The 15280-nt window shown below is 42.8% G+C and overlaps 1 protein-coding gene across 2 annotated transcripts in view; it reads left to right on the top strand.

Annotated features, from left to right (window-relative positions):
- Nucleotides 1-15280, top strand: part of LOC125903575 (inositol polyphosphate-5-phosphatase A) — a 165047-nt gene that overhangs the window by 142411 nt on the left and 7356 nt on the right. For both annotated transcript variants that reach the window (XM_049600571.1, XM_049600572.1), the window contains exons 12-13: nucleotides 2067-2140; nucleotides 14188-14299. In XM_049600571.1, the coding sequence (XP_049456528.1) occupies nucleotides 2067-2140; nucleotides 14188-14299 (186 nt within the window). The remainder of the gene's footprint in view (nucleotides 1-2066; nucleotides 2141-14187; nucleotides 14300-15280) is intronic.

Below are 15280 nucleotides of genomic sequence, written 5' to 3'. Positions count from 1 at the left end.
ATATATAAATTTAGCCTTAATCTTTAACAATATCATGCACATAGCCATGAAGTGAATATTTAAGAGTCTTGTATGTAGTTCTTGTTTAAAGACAAGTCAGTTTGAAACATTAAAACTCAACTGGAGACCTGATGTCAACAAACTCTGCTAGGTAGTCCACTAAGCTAACATTAGCTTCATAGGCCAGCTTGCAGCAAATAAATTCTGCTAGTGACAGTTGTGTTTTCAAATCAGGAATTCATTGTTTAAAAAAAAAAAAAAAGTTGGATATTTTCAAGTGTTAAATCTGCCACTGTTATCGTAGAAAGCTTGACAGGCATAGCAACAGTAACAAAGAGGGGCTGGGATCAAATATTAGCATCTATCTAATTTTTTAGTTTAAATTTCACAGAGAATCATCAGATTTATTTTCACTCTCAATTATCAGTATTTGTTTTGGCGACATTAATCCAGTATCAGTCAGGCTGCAGCACACACACACACACACACACACACACACACACACACACACACACACACACACACACACACACACACACACACACACACTAGAGGAAGGTATCAATGGTTGGATGGTGAGACGGGCTGTACAGTGGAGCGTGGGGTTGCATCCCCTGCTCAGCCATCCCTCATTCACAGTGTGTGAGTCTCTCCTGTGACCCCGGCAGTGTGAGTTTGATGAATGCAGCACATCTGCCCTCCTGAACCACTGAGACTCCGTCTGGGAGGCCCCTCTGCCTGCAAGTAATGGCCACTGTTCTACACCACTGACACATAATCACACATACACACAAACACACAGGGCGTCATCTTGAAGGCACATCCTGGACTTTGGCTTTTTTATACATGTGCTCTCAACAGTGCCATGAAGACAAACAATGCATTCATGGTCATACATGCACAACATAAATATGTCAGTGTAGATGGAAGACTGTAGTTACCTTCTGCTGATATAATAATATCCCTCCTCCCATGTCCCCACTTTGTGAGGACGTCCTTCCAAATATTACCCATGTGCACTGCGTCATCTCCGTTGCCATTTCATCATGTAGGCATCAACATACTGCTGCATGTAATACACCAATGTAATGTCATTAACGTCAAGCTGCCTATACAACCGCTGTCAGACTCATACCATCTAGGATGAGGTCTTCATCAGGCCATAATTGTAGCCCGCTGTTTGAAACATGTACAATAGCCCAATTTACTACTAAACAAACATGTCTCGGCTTCATCGCCATGTCTTCCTGTCTGAAAGGAAAGGGTGGGGCTAGCGCGAGGTCCTGCGGGGTTGCTGGGAAACGTCGCTGTCAGTCTCTCACGGAGGCAGTCATGCAGGTGCCCGAGCTACCTGTTCATCTCCCAGATAATTAATGTGTACAAGGAGCCGCTAATTGCACTTTTCACTAATGATTTATGGGTTTTGTGAAAGGGGGGAAATTGGGGGACGTGTGTGTGTACACTCTAGTGAGTGAGTACAGCTGGGTGAGGAGACATGATTGATGAAGAGTGTGTGGATGCAGTGTCGGTGTGGAGAGATAGACCCCCAGTAGGACAGGGCTGGTAACACACACACACACCACTGGTCAACTGCTGTCAATTTTAACCAGCTTTGGGAACATGGAGATAACTAAATGAATCCAAAGACAATATCTACTCTTGTAAATTCTTGTTTGTATTATTCTCATCCATCCCTCACTGAGGCCTGATGATGGAAGAGACTTCTAGGTTCAGATAATATCAGATATCAGATTGAACTGTCTGAATCAAAGGAGACTTCAAATTGTCCTTGAATTATCTTGGCATGTGTCTGTTTGTTTGGGAGACAAATTTAGAGTCTGGAGTCTAAATTCACACTGTTTGGACCATATTCATAACCACAAACCTGCTCAAAAGGACCTCTAACTGCTCAGTGGAGAGTGTTTGTACCAAATAATAGCAAAGAATGGCAGAGCTGGAAAAGAGCATTCAGGCTCAGTTAACTTTCCCTTGATCAAAATTGTAATAAATAATAATCATTTAAACGTCTCTCTCCCCTCATTAACATTTTTGTTTTCTTTCCCCAGCTTTTAGAGTACGACAAAGAGCTGTCGGTGTTCAAGGATCGGCTGCATGAACTGGAGATCTCTTTCCCACCCAGGTATGGAGCTGTTTTACACACATGCATTCACACTACTAATGTCTTCAACACTATGCTACTCTCGGATAAAGTGCTACTTTCTGTCATTTCTGCCATGATATCAAGTGTTTTTAGCCACTAGGCAGTGTGGCTCCTGGTATGGCAATGTCAACCAATGTTTAATGGATCAGCATGATATTTAGACCTTTCATGGTCCCCAGAGGATGAATCCTACTGACTTTAGTTATTCCCTGGCTTTTCCTGTAGTGCCTCCATGAAGTTGTCATATTTTTTGGCATCTTCATGCAGTCTGATACAGATCTTTGTGCATGATCTTTGTGAATGTTGGTGATCTCCTCATCTAGCAGTGTGGTTTTCTGCTCAGTGAGTATTACAACCTCATAGAGCTGCTAAAGTGGCTTTAGACTCTTAGGGCCCTATTAGTAGTAATGTGCAAAGCAGCAAGGTTTGGTTGAGCACATTGTGTGGACATCTCCAAGCACACCTTCATGAATGTGCTGCAGCGCAAACTGCAAAAGGGCTAGGTGAAGCTGAATAAAGATCCATGGTTTATTACTCTGTTATTGCTCTACATTTGGGCCAAGTATTTAGATTGCTCTTGTTGACAAAATCATTTGATGAGCAGCAGAATGATGTCCTGTTAGAAACAGATCTCAGATGGTTCTGAGAGGTCTCTTCATGGTGCAGGAAGAGCGAATTACAAGGTCAGATCACCACTACAAAAATAGGCCCCTTAGTCTTTTTGTCTTGCAAGTTGACAATCTGATTAAATTCTTTCTTTTTTTTTTTTTTTAAAGACATTTTTGGGGGCATTTTTAGCCTTTAATGGATAGGACAGACAAGCGTGAAGGGGGAGAGAGAGGGGGAGTGACATGCAGCAAAGGGCCACAAACTGGAGTCGAACCCGGGCCGCTGCGGCAACAGCCTTGTACATGGGGCGCCTGCTCTACCACTAAGCCACCGACGCCCCCATGGAAACATTTTCTAAAAGAATATGTATTCACCCAAATAAAATGTTCTGACATGCTGAATAAAGTAAGAAAAACAGATAATTTAGAAGATAATTAAATGGCAAACAAAAATTAAGAAGATAGAGGAGAACATTTAATTCAATTTAAGCCCCAGTGGCAGAAGAACCCTGTATGTAGATCTGTTTCTTCAAAATCATTAACTTTTCATGAGCTAAGAAATACACTCTTCAGCTTTTGTCACAACACATTTTTTGAAAGATTTTTTTAATGGTTTATTTTGTATAAATCACTGTCATCAAATTATAACGGAAGATAGATAATTTAAGAAATTCATAATTCAGAGATGGTTTTCACTCGACAGGGACACAATGACAGAACAAAGACAACAACTTAAACAGAGTTAACTAAGGCTCTAGTTTTCCCCCACAGGGTACATCACATGTTGGTAAATGCTGACCAGATCTTGGCCATCAGGACTCATTATTAATATGTAAAATCAGATGGAGTCAATCACCCGCTTATTGTCCAAAATGGTTTTATGAAAGCTGTTGGATCTGTGTTTGATGGGTATCAGTTGTTAAGTATGATTGGATATGGTCCCAAACTGCTCCCATGTGCATGTTTTTTCCTATGTGTGTGTGTGTGTGTGTGTGTATGTATGTGCGAACGCTTTGGGCAGCATTGATATTCCGTCTCAGTGGGACTTGGGGGAGACTGGAGCGGGTGGTCTCCTCTCCTCTTCCTCAAACAAATGCATTTGCAATTAGCCCTTTCAGAGGAGAGGGAGGGCAAACACGCGGCCGGCGCGGAAATATGTTTCGGGAGCAGCGCGTTAATGGCGCTTGACCTTTGCCGTCGGTTGTGACTCAATCAGTGCAGATAATGAAACGCTGTAATCAAACAATAATTACTTGATAAACTGCTCTAGTGGCAGGCGCAGGGCGGCGGGGGATTTTAGTGTGTGTGAGAGAGAGAGAGTGGGCTTGAGATACATAGCACTATCAAAGCGTATGTGTGTGTGTGTGTGCTTTGAGTGTGAGATTGAAATTGTGTGTGTGTGTGTGTGTGTGTGTGTGTGTGTGTGTGTGTGTGTGAGAGAGAGAGAGTGCATGTGTCAAGGTTCTGCCAGTCCCTGTTTTTTAAATGACTCTGTGTCTTAATCAGGGACCCCATTTACATCACTTTGCATAAGTGACAGGTGGATTTATTGTCCTTTTACACTGGCTGACTTTTGCACCTATCCATATAATACTGAATCATCTCTCCACAGGGAGGAATGAATGTGCTGCTATGGAAGAATACAAATGATTTCCACATACTTGAGGTGATGATGAATCAAATAGATGAAACCCGGGAGCAGCATATGAAATTTGATTTGATCTACTCCGTGCGCGCGACAAACCACATCATTGTCAGCCTTGTAATGGGTAGCAGTGGCCTAGTTAAACTTAAACAACCCCCTCCTCCCACTTCACACATACACACACCCCACACACATATACTGGTACCCCTCCCCCTGTCAGGTCTGCCTTGTGCTCCTTGAGCAATCAAGCCTCAACGATTGTTCTCCATCACATAGCCTGCTCCGGACCAGCCCCTCACCATCTGTGAGGTTATTACTCTTTTTAATGCAGGCCATCAGAACACTCCCTCACTGACACACACACACACACACACACACACACACACATACACACACACACACACATGCACGCTCAAGGCTCACTTTTGTTCAAATCTATAAATCATTACTAGTCATAAACATTTAATCTGCAAGTTGATTCTGTCTGTTGTCCGTTGGTGGATCGGAAGTTGTCACCAAATGAGACATGCTGTCAAGGTTGAACTAAGGATTGGATGACACAAAGTGACTAATGTACATGTGGCAGTAGGCTCAGTGCAGAAAAGTGGATCTCTAGCTTTCTAGTTTTACCAGGTAACTACAGCTGAAGCATCCCTGGCCGGCAGCTCCCTTTCATTTTTTTGAATGGACATCCAGTTTTGGCATACATCTCTGTCCCAACACATATGCACATGAATTCTTACCCCTGCAGCGCTGCAGAGGCTGCGAGCTGTAAAATGCATATCTCTTTACTCTCAAAAAGTCGTCTGTCAAAGTTGGCCATGACAAGTCTAAGTACTTTTGCACGGGGGTGAGGAATTTACCCGGGCCTTGTCACAGTTGGACCTGGAGCCAGTCGGCTGCTGCGGGACGACTCATCACACACCCTTACACAGGAGCCCGTGTATGGGTACTAGTTTTCTCAACCAGTGTACTGAGCGAGAATAAATGAGTCTATTAATCGAAACCAAACATTTATTTAGACACAGTTTCTCCGTTGTTTAATGCACGGCACTGCAGCAAGCCATTAGGTCATTACTTTTGCACAGGCTGCATTTGACTGAAAATAATGGTAAGTTTTATTATACATTATGGTACTTTTGATTTCATATTTGAAATGGCATAACTAAGGTAATATCCCCTAAAACATACTAAGGCACCAGTAACTTATTCATGTATTTTGATTGATTTAGGGGAAAGCTTTTAGTACTCTCCTCTGATCTGATTTCTCTGCCCTTTTTTTGCACAAGATCGATGCAAAAATTGAATCGGGACCCCAGCTTTAGGAGGAAATGCAGTGGACAATGAGGGAGCAGTGGAAGAATGTATTCTGCCTGTAACATGGTTACAGGGAATGGGCTTTGAGGGAGATTTTGAGTGACATCAGACCAACGGTACAACTTCATCAATGGACAAATTATGAGTGATTTCAGAGCATGGCGATGGTATAGAAGTTCTGCAACGCTGGTAGGAGGAAAGATGGAAAAAGTGCTGTGGTTGTCCCATGGGTCTGTTTGTAAAGTGGGAGAGGAGCTAAGGTACAGATACATCCAGTACATAACATCTGGGTGCTTGTAGTGACACTAAAAACACTACAGCTTGCTATGAATGCATTTTCATGGATGTCTGAGGATGTATCTTTGGAGGGAGAGCATAGCATGGAAATTTAAGTGTCCTGGCCAGCTCTGAAGATGTAGGCACAGAATCTCCCTTCGTCAACTACTGCTGCAGTGTGTTTGAGCAAGGCACTTATCTCACGACTGCTACATTGAAGCAGTTAAGTGATACAGTGTAATTGTTAAAGCCCTGATGTACAGTGTAATTGTTTACTGCTGATGGTGTTTATGTGCAGCCATAGTGCACACACCATGTATACAGTCCTTGTGGTCATGTTTGTTTTGTTTTTTCTTTTCCATTTGATTTATTTATGGATCTGTGCACACACCAATTCAACTGATGACATGTTAAAGTGAAAACACTTATTTCAAACATGGTTACAAAATGGTAAAAACAAGAATACTTCACCCCCCAAATGACCATTTGTATATCAGTTACTCTATCCATGTTACGTTGAATTTGTAATCAGTCTACTTGCATACCTCCACAGTGAATGAACTGAAGTAAAAGGGGTCCATGTTTAACAACAGTTTAACAACTGTATCGAAACATCCATTTATAAACTCTCACACAAGTCATGCAGTATAATCCAAGTCTCATTTATCCAGTCATATGTTCAGTACTCCCCAGTCAGACAGCTCAACTTCTAAACTTATCTAGTACAACTTATTCCTGCCAATCCATCCAGTAGTTGTTGAGATATTTCTGGCTGGATCAAAGTGGTGAACCGACCAACAGAATGCTGCTGGAACGACTAAAAATAAAAAGCTGTATCAGTGCAACAAACATACTTATTTCTTTGGCCCTTTTTCTAAATTACATTAATTCCATTGCTTGGTCAAACCTCTCTTTAAGTACATATGGACAGAACGATGGATAGGTGTTGAAGGCTACAGCATGGCTCCAGTCCCATGTATCTGTGTTTGTCAAGTCTAGACATGGAAAGAAGCAGAGGAGCAGAGCATGGCCCGGAGGTCAGGAGGTGAGGCCAGTGAGGAGGCAGAAACTGATAAACAGTTGTGTCTTCACTGTTTGGGAAGCACCCAGGGACCAACCTTGGCACGTTAGCGTACATTTCCCAAAGCTGCTGTGAGGACAAGCCAAAGAATGACTTGCCTGCTAAGGGAAAGCTACAATGTTCACAGGTTCATGAAACGAAGAAGGGGGAGGTTTGAGAGCTGGTGCCAGGCAGGATGACTTTGCCCTTCAGATGAGAGAGAAACTTTGGTAAAGTGACACAAATGGCTCCCTGCCAGGTCCTCAATAACTGCTAATAAGTACATATGAGAGAATTGTCAGACTAGTGGAGAATTCCTTGAGACTCGTTTTGAGCTCATAGGAAGTGCTCACACAGATGGCTCTCCTGTATACAGTAACTGTCTTTGTTCTGTGAATAACACTCTTCACACAACACCCCTGGCCTCTGAAGGCCTGAACGAATGATGTCACCCTCTCTGGATGTGTATCTGTGTGTTTGACTGTGCATACATTAGTCCTATAGCCCCGCTGTTTGCATCCTACATGAACAGGCGACTTGTTCTCGGCGCTGTGAACAGCCATGCTATACTGAGGCGAAGGCGTGTGACTCCATTTAAGGAGCACCACAGATGTACTTTTTACGACAATGTTTGGTTAAAGCACTGCGTCTGAGCCACTGTATGTGTGTTGTCTCAGTGCGACCATAGGACTCAGCGTTACAAGCTGATCTACTGAACAGGAACATTGTTTTACAACCATCAGCACATCCATCATTCTAACTACTAGAGAGCCTGTGAAAATGATGAGGGGCCATTGTGGCGATAATAGCCGAAGATTGTCCACTGTCATGTGTCATTGCCTCTCGTCTGAGATGATGCCACTGAGAGGGAGGCTTTGTTCAAACCAATCTTAATGCGGGGAGGATGAAATGGATGCCATCTGTGTCTTCTTGTCTTCATTTAGAGCAGCAAAAGGCAGAACATGTCATAGCTGAACCCCAGCAGGCTGACAGCCATGAGCTACTGATGGCATTTCACTCTGTTTGTACTGCACTATGCCAATGTTGTGCCTGCGAGCCTCCCAGCTCTACAAACTGAAGCAAACATTCAGCTTTATTGATAGCATTTGGCTGATCTTTTTGAATCTGTGTGTGTGTATGTGTGTGTTGTGTTTTGCCAAGCCTCCCCTGACAACGGCAAACAAACACAGAGGCAGCGAGTCATTGGAAACCCACAGTTTCTGACTTTTTAGCCAATCCCAGCCTGCCAGTGGCTATGCCAACATCCCACGATGCTCTTCACCACCCTTGACCTCATGTCACTATGACTCTTATCTTTGGCTTCCTGCCCTGCCTGTATTCCCAAGTTTATATTGCCCTCATGAAACACTAAGCACCCAAATAGCCCGCTGTTTGGCTTGTCACTTATTTGTCATTATGTAGAACAAGGTAATAGCTTTTGATGCAAAGATAAGAGAATGTGGGAGAAGGAGATCTGGGTCCATGCCAGTCCCGTTCTAAGGATGCAGGTTCTGGCCTACCAACAAAATCTTAGGGTATATTTTACACACAGATTTTTGTTGTTAACGTCATCTCATTTTAACCATTATTCAGATAAATTGTGTGTCAATACGGTAGCTTGTGTAGTACAGTAATACATGTCACAACAGCCTCTCCCTCTGCTAGGTGAGGCAGAGTGACACACTGTAGGTGGGGCCTTTGCTCACCTCGGCAGTTTTACTGTTGCAAGACAAACAAGCTGAAACCAACCGGAACACATATGAGTAATGTGTCAGCAGCCAAGTCAAACATTAAACCCCAAACCAAGCATGAATGAATGAGCTCTCAATGGGTGCTAGAAGGTCTGGATGTGCCACTGCACATACATGTATCATCTGGGATGTGGTCAGCAACACAAAAGAATGGAGGAACAAGCAAGGAATGCCATATTCTTATGTCGACTTTACTCAAGAGGTAATCGCTGTAAAAAAACAAAACAAAACTAAACAAAAGAACTGTATACACCGGCAACCAAGACAGATATTTCAGTGTCATTGTCATTATACAACACTGAGGACAGTCAGATGTCTCAGACTTATTTACATTTTTTCACCTCGTAGCATGTAAGGTTATTATTTACTGTAAAAAAAAATATTTATCTCTTGAGCGTGGCATCTTGAAAGGAGAATGTATTTAAAGGCAGTGGCAGAATTATGCAGATCTTTTTAGCTCTGCTACTTTTGTACTTTCTCAAGCACTTGCAATCAATATACTTGGAAATGATAAAATACGTCAGTCAAACTGCAACTTGAGCAATCTCCGCCAGTTAAAAGTTACGGGACAGCAAAACATTTTTTATACAAAAATGTAATGGCAATTTGTTGTTTTCTGTGGTGTTCCTGGCATTTTTCCAGTTTGGAGCAACACTTGCTGAGCTTTAAATGAGCTTTATTCTGTTGTAGTGACTGTCTTGGATCATAGGAATAACCTGTATGAAATGAAGATGACTAAGATGGGCATATTTTCATTTTAATGTGTTGTGGCATTGTAGTAGATGACCTTCAATCTAAGACAGATTGTCTCAGTCTAAACCAAACTATGCACATGACATACAGTATATGAATAAAAATCAAAACATCTGGTGCGCAGGTGCATTAATTAAGTGCAGGAAGTGAGACGTATATGTAATTCCTATATGCCCAAAGGATCTTAAACTGTAACAGAATACGTTTGTTTCAGTAGCATCTTAATTGGGACAAAGTGACAATATGTCATCTAATTCATCTGAAATAGAGCGGTGCAGGAGTCCTAAAACCTGGAAATGAGTTAGTATTTGTGCACTTCTGGTTCCCTCATCTTGAGATCAGTGTTTTGTTTTTGTTTTTTTGCTTTTATGGTTTTTGGTAGGAAGTCTGAAATACGGTCTGTGGTGGACACAAGCTTAAGTGATTTTCATGTTGGCGGTTGCTAACAAGTGGCAAAATGAAACTACAGAATGTCATCATAATGAACATGGCTTTACAGCCTCGTTGTGGCAGTGGCACTGAAGTCATGTGACCATAGTGTAGTCCATTTAAGGCCTATTGTTAGCTTTAACTTGTGGCTATTGCATTTACGCCTCAAATATCATAAAAGCGATTTGTGAAGATTATCTTGCTGAAATCTTTAATGAATCAACCCTTACTGTCTGTCATAGCTGCATTTTGTAATTATATTTGTTCTTTTCCCTTTTTTACATCTCTCTGCATTCTAAAAATACAGTTATTATTTGGAGTGTAACATATCAGCCCTGGGACCTGGAGTTGGTAATGCAGTGTACAATAAGTGACTGTTTGCATGTTCATTCTGTATGTATATATATATGTGTGTGTGTGTGTGTGTGTGTGTGTGTGTGTGTGTATGTGGATACCTTGAAGTGCAGCTTCCCCTCCTATACAGGTACACAATTGTTGGAGTTATCAGCTTGGCCCATTAATTAGTGTAATTAGTCTTGCTGTGGGCAATAAGGGTCTGATATGAGCTGACGGCCTCCAGCCCACACGCCCTCTCGGACCGTTTACCTTCCCCGATAAGTTTGTGAGCTCGCTAATCGGACACATTAATCACTTTGGCCCCAGCGCGCCATTCCACTGTTTGCTGTTGCATTAAGACTTGTTATCTCTATTGGAGCCAGCGGAGGGTGCGGTAAAACAGAAAGGGGAACAACCTATACCTGCACACACGGGGATGCAGAATGGCCCTTTAATGGCCATTGTTAAGTATTTTTAATCAGCGTTTACAATGGCTGGCTGTCATCAAAAATGACTGAACGATAGCAAAGTTTTGTTGTTGAAGTGCTCGGGGAAGTTTGCTATCAGGCGGGAGTTCATTGTTTGAAGGAGGTGAGGGGGAAAACTCGATTTTCTCTCAATCTCTTTAACACCAAAATGACCCCAGGCTTGTTAGTCAATAAAGCTATAACAGAGTCCCTGATAGGAGGATTGTTCACAGGCTGTTTGAGGCCATGGACCGTCCCTCAGGAAGCAGGAGCATTGAGGCCACCCTGAAGTGGAGCAGCTCCACAAGCCCTTTGAAGACTTTGCTCTTTTCCACCCTCACTTTGCCTCTTTCTGCCTGATCCGTCTTTATCCCCTCTCTTCTGCCTCCCTGTCTATCTCTGTTTCACTCATCCTATTCTTCATGCTCTCTTTTATCCCAGGATCACTTCTTTAGCTCTTTGATTAGCATACCAAAACCCCCATGCATTTCCCCCATGGTTTAAGTGCTATTCATGCTAATTGGAGGCAGGGAACTTCTCTAAGTAGCTTTCTGCAGGTCTGTTTGTACACCTGGTGGGGCGGCTGTGTGTGTGTGTGTGTGTGTGTGTGAGTGAGTGAGTGAAAGAGAGAGAGAGAGAGAGAGAGCCAGATGCAGGCACCTCATGCCCCAGCCTTAACCCCATACCCACAGACCACCTCACCGACACACATAGATGTTCACAGTTTTAAAAGTTGGTCATTGTACGGCAGTTTTTCAGTGAACCTTTTCAGTACTGTAACAGCTGCATTGTTTGAGAGAATTAACCTTAGTTTTGCATTGCACCAGTTGCTATGAGGGACAGGGCTCCTTGATCAACAAGGAGGAGGATCTAATTTTCAATTTTTCTGGTGTTGAAAAGGAATCCAAAAATAGAATAAAATGGCACGTCTTATAAAATCCATGACTTAATATGCACAAAATGGCGCTGTACGTATACACCCTTAATACATAAAACCACAGCAAAACACATTGGGGATAGCTACAATTCATGGTTAATAAGTAAAAATAATTTGCAGCTCAAGGAATGACAGAGCACTTATCAAGACAGATAAGACAAGGCAAGCAGCAATATGGCAACAAAGGAGACAACTAGTATCCTCGTGTTCACATTACAACTGGGCAGTGACACAGAATCAAAGTTGTATAGCGTGCACTTGTCGTAAATAAAAATGAATTGTTTTCGTTGCTGGTAAAGTAATATGCTGACTGACAGATAGTGCCTTTGTTTGAGCTCTCTATGAGTTTAATGTCGTATTTTAGAGTATAGGAGTTTGTGACTTAACCCCTAGGCCACTGGGGTACCGGTGAACCCAAGTCTATCATTTATGTTCAGATGAAAAATAAAAATCTGGCAGCATTGTTGGATTTTTACCATGTGCATCAGAACAAATCTCACCGGTAGAGGTTGGTTAGTGTGAGGTAGCTGGGAGCACATAGAGGAGTAGTAGTATTTTGCTAATACTAGCAGTACCAATAGCTGTAGCACCAACCAAAGCAGCAATCTCTAGGGCTGAAAAATGAAGCCAATGCAAAGTGCAAATTATTGCAGTTCCTCTCAAAGTTACTTGAGGCTGGCTCCAAGAGCATGTCAGTCCTCTCAGACCCCTATTTTAAATGCTGCGTACAGAAGAAATAAACATGTTATGAATTTTTAAGGGAGCTACCACCTTGAGTGACTGTCTGCAGACAGTGTCCTCATGCTGTCAGTCAGATCCACCCCTCACTCCTCCATAGCTCTACCTTTTGTTCAAATATTGTCCAAGATGGCGTTGGCCAAAGTGCCCAAAGGCTTCAAAATGGGTGCGGTCACAGTAGCTACGTCCATTTTTTATACAGTCTATAAAGCCCCTTTACCGCTAGACAAAAATCCCCCACTGACTTCTGGCCTTTGTCTTAAATCGGAAAGGTTGCAATCACCATTCATTCCATGGACAGAAGACCCTGCAGTAGTCACAGATATTTAACGGCTTCAGCTCTGATTTGCAGTGATGGAAACATGACACGCATGTGGGCATGCTAACTTCCGCCTCTCTTGGGTACAGTGCGCTGGTAACTACTGTGACTTTTTGTGACCTCAGCGACAGTTCCATTCGTCTCTGTCTAAGCAGCCCTCGAGCATCATTCCAAATTAGCCATCACCGAGTTTGTAAGTGACTGGTATAAAAAAAAGAAGAGGTAACCACTGCAACATTTCTCTGCCCTCCATGCTGCTTTCTACTATTTTCTACTGATGTCAATTTTGACACACCAGAAAAAAACAGAAAGCCATCCTCGTCTCCTGGCAATGGGAAAGGAGTCAATTTACTATTTTAGCTGGTTTGGCTAATTTTGGTGGGAAAAGGGTATAACAGTACCAGTAGCAGCCACATTGGCTTGAATGCAAACATATACATAGAAAGCAACCACAACCAAATGCCTCTGAAATGCATTCTGCCTTAGTACAAAGTCCAATTAAGCTTTCAGAGCTTGGCAAGTGTGATGAATCGAAGGCCTGATGTGTGTGTTTATTTTATCATTAGGACACCACCATCCTCAGAGAGGAGGCACTTTGTGTTATGCTACGGTTAGCACGTGTGGCACTGAAGGAGCAAATTGGATTGGTATTACAGTATGTAAGCCCAGTCTTACATCCTGATGAGCGCCGACAAACAAATTGGATTGGTGGCGTGTAAATCTGAAGCAGTTTGATGAGCCGCAGGCGCAAATTGAATTCTCAACAATGTAAATCTGTATCAGCTCCGTGGCTCTCCGCCCGACTCCAGCCCTGCCGGCGCTTAAATCATGCGATTGTTCCCTGCTGTTCCAAGATACAATCTCTCACGGCCATTTGCTGCGGCACCTAATCTGTTTTTGATGACCCTGTAGGGATGTAGCTATACATATGGGCAACTGAATCTCCCTCTGGCTCACTCTGACTAAATCGCTCTCATTCTTTCTTTTTCTTTTTCCCTCCCTCTCTCTCACAAACACACACTCACAACCTGTATAGTTGGCAGAGAGAGATTGCTTTGATTGAGCCATCCATGTGTGTTGATACAAGAGATTACTCAGATGATCGGTCATATTATGGTCCTCCTGTTTTCTCTGGGAAACATTTTGATCTCTGTCTCTGAGATAAGGCAGAGGACGTGACGTCTCATATTTATTACTCCTGTGGTGCCTCGTTGATTCATACAAATCATATTTATTGCCTTCCTTATTGGCCTTCCTCTCTTGTCTTGTTCCTTGTGCAGCACTTCACTAGAAAATAAAGTTCATCATTATTTGGATACCAAATGTATAAAATACTATAAATGTTTGAGTCTGTATTTTCTATTTACCGATTGTGTTTGTGTCTCTTCAGTTATCCGTACAGTGAAGACAGCAGTCAGGGGAAGCAGTACATGAACACCAGATGTCCCGCCTGGTGTGACCGAATCCTCTTATCTCCCTCTGCCAGAGACCTGGTCTTAAAGGTGAGCTGAAACCTGCCCCCTTTTGATCCAATTCATAGGTTTTGATTGCTTCTAAAAGTCAGATTCCTTCATATTTTAACCAAAATGTCACCACTCCTCCCTCAGCTGAAATACAGGTGTCTTAATAAACGTCTCATCCTTTATTTCTACAACTCTATCGTCCTTGATCCACATTACCCTCTGTCGCTTCACAGATGGAAGGATGCGGTGTCTGTGAATATTAATTCGGAGCGCTAAGCCGTGGGTCCACCCAGTCAGTATATATATCCCGGCACTTATAGAGTTCCAATGGGCCCCATCATCTTCATAAAGCCAGAGATCTGTCTCCGTCCTCAGAGAGTGAAACCCCGTAGGCTGCTGCTCAGCTTCAAATCCATCCCAGCATTGTAAACTCCGGCCAATCTGCCACCTGTGTTCGCTGCTCCTGTTCTGTTTGCTGGATTACTGAGAGATTCACCATCCAGCTCTGCAAAGTTTCCCAAGATTTGTTGTTACCCGTTTTTCCATTAGACAGCTCCTTTTGATTTGGAGACAAAAAGCTGCCATGACCGTCAGAGACAATACAGGAAGCAGTTAAGATTCCCAAACACTGGGAGTAAAATCAGCTGTCAAGGTCTTAGGCTACATCCACACTAATACTTTTTAAAACACATAACTATTGCTGTCTTCATGCCTAGCATTCACACTACTCTGCATTTCGAAACCCCTTTAAACAGAGACGTTTGAAAAAGCTGCTGACCCTGTTTTGGTTTAAAAACTCTAGGGTTGTGTTTAAAGGCCCAGACACACCTAACCATCAAAGAACTAGTGGCAGTTGTGTTGCCTCACATTGCATGTGTCTTAGCCAAGAGGTTGCACCTGAACACACGGCAAAGCCTACAGCAAACAGCCAACTAGCACATCGTTCTGTGCCTGCATGAGGAGAAATAACTCTCCATACCAGCAGGCGGCGGCAGTCTGTATTTGTCATTAAAAAAGGGA

This window comes from Epinephelus fuscoguttatus, linkage group LG16 (genome assembly GCF_011397635.1).
Source record: "Epinephelus fuscoguttatus linkage group LG16, E.fuscoguttatus.final_Chr_v1".
NCBI lineage: Eukaryota > Metazoa > Chordata > Actinopteri > Perciformes > Serranidae > Epinephelus > Epinephelus fuscoguttatus.
The sequence above is the reverse complement of the archived record's forward strand: the minus strand, read 5'-3'. Positions and strand labels throughout refer to the sequence as shown.